General features: G+C 38.1%; 1 protein-coding gene and 1 long non-coding RNA gene across 6 annotated transcripts in view; one reads left to right on the top strand and one right to left on the bottom strand.

The window, feature by feature from the left end:
* The first annotated feature begins 678 nt into the window (after positions 1 to 678).
* On the top strand, positions 679 to 1,752 carry LOC124898145. The gene is made up of 2 exons (XR_007054930.1): positions 679 to 858; positions 950 to 1,752. It is a non-coding gene; the product is annotated as an uncharacterized LOC124898145 (long non-coding RNA).
* A 484-nt stretch (positions 1,753 to 2,236) lies between these two features.
* LOC107868102 overlaps positions 2,237 to 7,128 on the bottom strand; it is a 12,654-nt gene continuing 7,762 nt past the window's right edge. For 3 of the 5 annotated variants that reach the window (XM_016714684.2, XM_016714683.2, XM_016714687.2), the window contains exons 3-10: positions 6,163 to 6,293; positions 6,002 to 6,059; positions 5,779 to 5,913; positions 5,042 to 5,644; positions 4,823 to 4,966; positions 4,641 to 4,751; positions 3,882 to 3,923; positions 2,237 to 3,021 (exon numbers count right to left, since the gene is read on the bottom strand). In XM_016714684.2, the coding sequence (XP_016570170.1) occupies positions 2,410 to 3,021; positions 3,882 to 3,923; positions 4,641 to 4,751; positions 4,823 to 4,966; positions 5,042 to 5,644; positions 5,779 to 5,913; positions 6,002 to 6,059; positions 6,163 to 6,293 (1,836 nt within the window). In that variant the 3' untranslated portion in view covers positions 2,237 to 2,409. The remainder of the gene's footprint in view (positions 3,022 to 3,881; positions 3,924 to 4,640; positions 4,752 to 4,822; positions 4,967 to 5,041; positions 5,645 to 5,778; positions 5,914 to 6,001; positions 6,060 to 6,162; positions 6,294 to 7,128) is intronic. The other 2 variants (XM_047411815.1, XM_047411816.1) reach the window with 1 other exon arrangement.

Here is a 7,128-nt window from a genome sequence, read left to right on the forward strand (position 1 = left end):
TTACATATATATGATCATATTTATGAATTTCAATTAGGTCACGGATAATATTTACTTCAATAGCTTTTTTTATTAAGTCACAATATACTTTGCTCAAATACGTCGTGTCAGAGTTTGTGGGAAAATAACCATGTCCCATATAAAAATGAACGGAACAGTTTGTGGTTCCATAAATCTCTCCATTTTTTTTAACTGGCAAGTTGTATTTCAGCAAAATATGTTATGACTTAGTAAAAAAAGGCTATTGACATAAATATTATATTTGATATAATTGAAATTCACTAAATACGATCATATATATTTAATTATTTTTATAAAAATGGTTATTTATGTCTTTTTTCCTTAAATGAAGTAGAGTTGTTTATTACTCCTTCCATTTCAAAATAAATGAATTGTGGAGTTATTTTTCAATGTCCAAAATAAATAAATTATTCATTCTTCAAGAGACATATAGAAAAATTCTTTCAATTTTACCCTTTCATTTAATGAGGTTCTTAAATACTTCATATTTTCTAGGAAAGTAATTTAAAATAATAAAAAGGCATGTAATTTATTTCCTAAAAAAATTTTCTTAGGGGTGTTTCATGCCTCAACAATTTAATTATTTTGGAATGAAGGGAGTAGAATTTATAACCATCTTCCGCCGCTTACGACCAACCTTTTGTATGGTCCATTTTTTGACACATGCATTTGGTCCATTTTAAAAGAAAACAGTAAAGAACAAAATTTTGATGAATTCAGTTAAACAACAGTATGCAGTGCTAAGCGAGATGGGTTTTGAAAAAATAAAAGGTTTTCTTAACATCTTCGCAGGTCTAGGTGGATTTGTCCCGCAACCACATCGTCACTTGTTGGAAAGTAAGAGAACATGTTTATAGTTTTGATGATTGAAAAATAAGAACCTGATTTACTACTTGTTGTCTTTTGTATGTTGTATCCGGTGAACCAGGTCCCTGAACAGTTGTGAACTAGGTCCCATAGCAGGTGACATGAATACACAAGGAAATCAAGTGCAAATAAGAAAGATTGGTAAAGAAGAAAATAAACAAAGGAGCAAACAAGGAAAGAAAGGAGCAAAGAAAGAATGAAATAAATTAGCAAAGAAGGATAGAAATAAAAAAGAAGAAATAGAGTTTAAAGAGGATTCAAAGTTTCATTATATGATGTAATCTCCTTATAAGGAAAGGAATCACCTAATTCCTTACAGGAAACCATATTCCATTTAGAGAAAGAGTCCTAGTCCATGATATTCTAGGGTATGACAAATCTCCACTATATATATGGCATGAAAATCATTGAGAGCCGCACCTATTGCACATCCACGAAATATATCATCTTGAGAACAATAGCCATCAAAGCAAAAACTGCAGGACCTCATCACAGCAAAATAGAAACCTGCTTCACAGTTTCTGTTCGAATTTGCATTACTGAAAGTTGAAGTTTGAGAAGTTTAAGGCTAGAGTTAGTAGTTTTTGTTGATATCACCAGTTGGAGTAAATTGATGAGTTTTGAGTCTGTAATAGGATAGATTCTGAGTTGTAATCTTTTCTATTATTGAACGTTGTGAGTCTGAGTAATAAGAAGTGGGTTTGACTTGTTGTTTGTGAGGCGTTGTAACAAGAAGTGGGTTTGACTTCTTGGAGTGCTCATATAGTGGGTTAAACAATTGTAGTAAACTGTTGAGTTGTGAGTTAAGAGTTCGGTTCTAGGATTGCGGAGTTGTAATCTTGAACAAAGCTCTTTGAAATTCGTGAAGATTAGTGGTGAAATCCTACACAGTGTAGGTCGTGATTTTTTACTCTCTTGAGCAAGGAATTTTTCACGATAAATTTGCATTGCACTTTATTTTACTATTTGTTGTTTACTGTAATTTCTTAGACCAGGTTCCTAATACGTGTGGTGGGATTAGTTACTTTCTACACTACTGTTTGTCATCCCTAGTTGAGGCTCACTCTGCAAAATCATACTAGAAACAGATTTTTGCCCTGTACCAATCGAGCCAAAGATAACGAAAAGCCCAGCAGATTTGAGCAGACCTAGCAACTGACAACTGTCAGGCAAGGATAAGCAGTAAGCTTGCTTCTTCACGAGCTCAATGAAAGATTTTAGGAAAACGCACTAATCAATGATATACCGGAAAACATACAAATTTTTTGCAGCCCAAGGGCAGTATAATAACAAAGGTTTGCCCCCGCCCTAAATTGTAATGTCCTATGGACAAAAATATGATCAGTAATTTTTCTGCAAGCTTATCCTTTCTTTGATTTATAAATAAACTCACGCTTGCCCTGAACAGCAAGTCTCTGTCGGAAGCTGTATTTCAACATGTTGATTAATCACATATTCCTACATTCTAACAAATACAATTATACTAATAAAGCTGTGATGTTACATGGACCGAACCTACTCTTATCCAGGCTCTGTCGAGCTCCATATACAAATCTCTAAATCTAGCTGCCCGGATGAGCCGAGATGACTAAAAGGAACCAGAAGGAAATCCACTGGGGGTAAACCTTGAATTCTACCTGGAAAACTATGAGCAGATGATTTTAATCTCAGTGAGCTGCTTCCTCTTTCTGATACAACATCATAAGAGAAGCATTCCTTCGATGAGCTTGGACCTATACAAGTAATCACAACGGTATGCCCTATACTTTGTGTTCCCTTGGCAAGAAGAAAAAGGACCCCATCTTTTTCTGATTGTAAAACAAGGAAAGTTTCCTTCTTGCTCAATGAGACACGCAATGGGCAATCATACTGGAAGTGTGTCCCTGAATCCCAGTGCTTAATGCTGAAATGTGACGAGAGTTCTTTGGAGGAATCAACAACACTACAGTTCTGGAGAGGGCATGGGCATGGTGCATAGGGACAGGCCTCTTCGTGATCTCTTTTCTTCGAGTTATTAACAATTTCTGTGCATCCATAATTGATATTTCCACAAGTTACCTGTCCTGAACCTTCAACTACTTCAATCTCTGCACAGACTACATTCCCCTCAATGCTATCTGTGTGTTCATGTTCCTGAAGGGGGGCACCAGCAAAAATCAGTTTGGTCAATAATTCCAAGAGAATACTTCAAATAACTTGTACCATAAATGATAATTTATTAAAAAGTAAAGAAAAGAGACGAATCGGGAAGCCTCTCAGGTTCTGAATCCTTAAAAGTAAATTTACCCTGATTCGATATCAGGTTCCCAAATATAAAAATATACATAACACTGTCATTAGTAATTCGGTTCAGATAACTATGTATGTATAGTTCTAGTAAGTAGTAAGAGTACGAGATTTCAAACATCGTATTACAACATTGATGTACTCAACAAAAAAAGATAATAGAACATCAAAGCATCTTAATCTGCCATGAAATGTGGTAGCAGAGGAAGATCATTTCCACACTTCCACTCAGGCATCAATAAAAGAAATCTAGACGCACACCAAATACAAGAGCAATTAGGGTATTGCTGCTAAAATGAAATCCCATATGTATTTGGCTTTAGGATAACTATTTTTTAGTTTGTGACATTTTATTCATCATTTACCCTCATGCATGCAATCTATTTTTATAAGGCATCAAACAACAAGAGACCCAGTATATTCCCACAAAGTGAGGTCTGGAGAGGGTAAAATGTACGCAGTCCATACCACTACCTCTGAGGAAGTAGAGAGGCTGTTTCCGATAGACCCTCGGCTCAAGATATAGAATAGTCTACTATTTTTATAAGGCATCAACCAAACAATTTAATAACGTCACAATATCATTTGCTTCTAGGTCATAGAAGCAAGTCACGTGTCAAAATGATAATAGCAGTGTACTCTTCCGGGTCTCAGTTCAGGGTGAAACATTTTAATTAGTAGAAAGCAAGAATAAGATGGCAGATCACCTGTTCTGTGAGGGTATCCTCATACTCCTGATCTTCCATATCCTGCCAAGTAGATGAAAATCACCAAGATATCTATTAGTAATATAATATTAGGAAAACAAAAGCACAGATATGGCAACCTGGAGTTGAGGCCCAAGGTATTCCTCACCCTACCCCTCTTCCAATTACCCCCAAAAAGAAACAAAGGAAAAAAACGATTATAATTTGTAGGAATGCTGAGGAAAGCATACACCTTGCTATCGTTTAATAACCTTCTCTCTGTTTTATCAGTTCTATGTTGATCCTATTCACAACATACTTCCTTTTCTTCTAACATAGATTTTCTGCAGGGTTCTTAATTTGTTTTTTTACACCTCGAGCTCCCAATTTTTTGCGCCCTTGGTGACAAACCCAAGACTTTAGGGTAGATGCGGAAAGTGTTAACCATCTAAGCACCCATCTTGTCCAGGGTTCTTAATATTTGATTTATTAAGAAAATGAAAGCCCTAGTATTTAGCTTTTATTTCCATCAACAAACTGGTATGTGAGTAGACCAACAGTCTATGAGAAATAAGGCTGCCAAACATAAGCAGCTGACAGCCTACTATAGATTCAAACAAATTAAAGCATTGTGCTTAATCAAAACCAAATGCCCATATAGATGAATATACCACGACGTAAGAGTATATAGCAGGCCTTAATTACTACTCACGAGTTATGACTTTAAGACTGTTACTTAGTATGAGAACAACAAATTACCAAACCACGCCTCTCCTATACCTGTGCATGAGAAAGCTCTGGCATTGGTTCCACTGTTCTAAGCGCCATCCTATCAGTTTGGGCTTTGTATCCCAGTGATCCCATCCCAAGTCCTCTTTCCATGCAGACTACCTGCATGAGAGAATAAAATTAGAATAATATGAGAACATGTTGGTTTAATAAATCGGGCAATTGGAATGTACCTCCCCTGAGCCATAACCACCAAGTTCCTTCTCTTGCTTTTCCCTCTCACTAATCTCCTCCTCACCCCATGAGAATAGGCAAGGAAAAGCTACAGGGGCTGATTCATATGCTGCTCCAACAGCAACACTCTCATAGTAAAAGAGCTGCAAACCAATGAAAGATTAAATTAAGCACTAATTAGATAAAGCAGAGATGGGCATCTCACATCATTCAGTCACCTGGAGAAACAAAAGACAGCCCCCAACTGCGAGTTGCTTCCCTTGACGAAAACGCGATATCTCCCGCACTAGCCGGTCAAGCAAGAACTTGCCCCAATTATATTGATGGAGTACATCCATATTTGTCAAAAAATGGAGGAAAGAAGGGCTTACATCAAGCCTTGCAGTTGGGCACAAAAGAGTGCCCATTACATAAAGCACGAATGACCTTTTGAAATCCTCTCCAGCTTCTGGAGCTGCAAGTCGTTCCTCCAGAAGACGGACAGAAATCCCACGATTGGTAGCATTGTATCTTTTACGTAATTCTAAAATCAATTCATCAGACCCTGAGTTCACCACATCTTTCCCACTGGCAGGCAAGCCCATTACAAGTTCCACGTCCCTTGGAGTTAAAGGTATCCTCTCACCACAGATTTCCAAGCTGCGTCTTACAGTATTGAACCTCTCCAATAGCCAAAGACATAAGCTTCTTCGAAGAGTTCGACATCTGAGACCAAGGATGCTACCAAACCCCATGCTTTTTACAGCCTCTTTCTGGTCAGGTGTTAGCCGTTGTAAGACATTTAGTAGACGACCAGGAGAGCACCTTGTGACTAATTTGGTCTGCATAAGCAACCCATCAATAAAGTTGAACATAAGAAGTCAAAAGTTATTAGACATTCTTAGCATTACCAGTTCCATCATCAAACAAAGAAAACCTTGGGGGTGGGGTGGCGTGGGTGGGGGGGTTGTTTAACCTGTTTTCTTGGCTTGGGAGCACGGGCAGGTGTTGAGCTCAGATACTTATCCCACACTTCACGGGCACGAGTAGTGTACTTTGCCTTCTCCTCAGGACCCATCAGCTTCCATGCATCTGACGCTGCCTTTGTGGCCTGAAAAGTGATGTGCTCTTACCAACATGCTTGTGGGTAACAAACAGATGTACGCTAATGCATCTCATACATAGAAATAGATTCTTACAGCTTTCAGGCCTGAAGATTCAGGATGAGTAGCACTATACTCTTTAATAAAATCACGGCTGAAAAATATATTTCAGTGTTAGCAGAACATTTAGTCCAAAAGCAGTGGAAATAGATAAACAAGTTACAAAGATAAGGTATTGACTCAAATAAACATGTCACCTGAAGTGCACCCAAGAGCAAGCAGGACGAGGAGTGCCTGCTTGCTTTTTCTTCTTTTTTCTACTCCCTTCAGGTATACCAATACCTTGATCCTTCCTCTTTCCCATTGCATATTCTCCTTCACTTGGCACCTTAAATTAAAGAGTGGAGAATTTAGTTTACCCATAATACCCATCCACCTTAAATTAAAAATTAAAAAAAATAAAAAAAGATCATGAAAACAAGTATCCTAAAATTCCAAAAGTCCAACAATGTTACAAATGAGTCAAATCACGAAGATGTTACCAAAACACATAGAATCATAAAAATGTACTCTTTTGACTGTACAAAATGAACAAATTCACCACATTTAGATGCAAGCGGTATATACTATGATGCATCCAACTACAGCATCTGCTGAAAACATGTCTGCAGGCCGCTGCAGTATTATGCAGGTAGATTCAACAACAACAACAACAAACCCAGTGTATTCCCATATAGACCTGGTCTGGGGAGGGTAAGATGTACGCAGTCCATACCTCTACCTCTAAAGAAGTAGAAAGGTTGTTTCCGATAGACCCCCGGCTCGAGACACGGAATACTAAACAAATTCATAGTAAAGCATGGAACAAGATGGCATAACATAAATACGACACCCACAAGTAATAGTAAACAGAGAAAAGTAAACAGATTCGTAATAAAGCATGAAACAAGGTATCATAACAAGAATAATACCCCCACCAAGTAATTCCCTACACTACCGACCCAAAGAGACCCTAGTCTTCTGCCATAATTCACGTCCTCCAGATCTTCCTATCTAGGGTCATGTCCTCAGTGAGCTGTAACTGCTCCATGTCCCGCCTAATCACCTCTCCCCAGTACTTCTTTGACCTACCCCTACCCCGCCTAAAACCATCCAACGCTAGCCTCTCACACCTACGAACCGGGGCATCCATGCCCCTCCTCATCACGTGTCCGAACCATCTC

The sequence above is a fragment of the Capsicum annuum genome, chromosome 4 (assembly GCF_002878395.1).
Source record: "Capsicum annuum cultivar UCD-10X-F1 chromosome 4, UCD10Xv1.1, whole genome shotgun sequence".
NCBI lineage: Eukaryota > Viridiplantae > Streptophyta > Magnoliopsida > Solanales > Solanaceae > Capsicum > Capsicum annuum.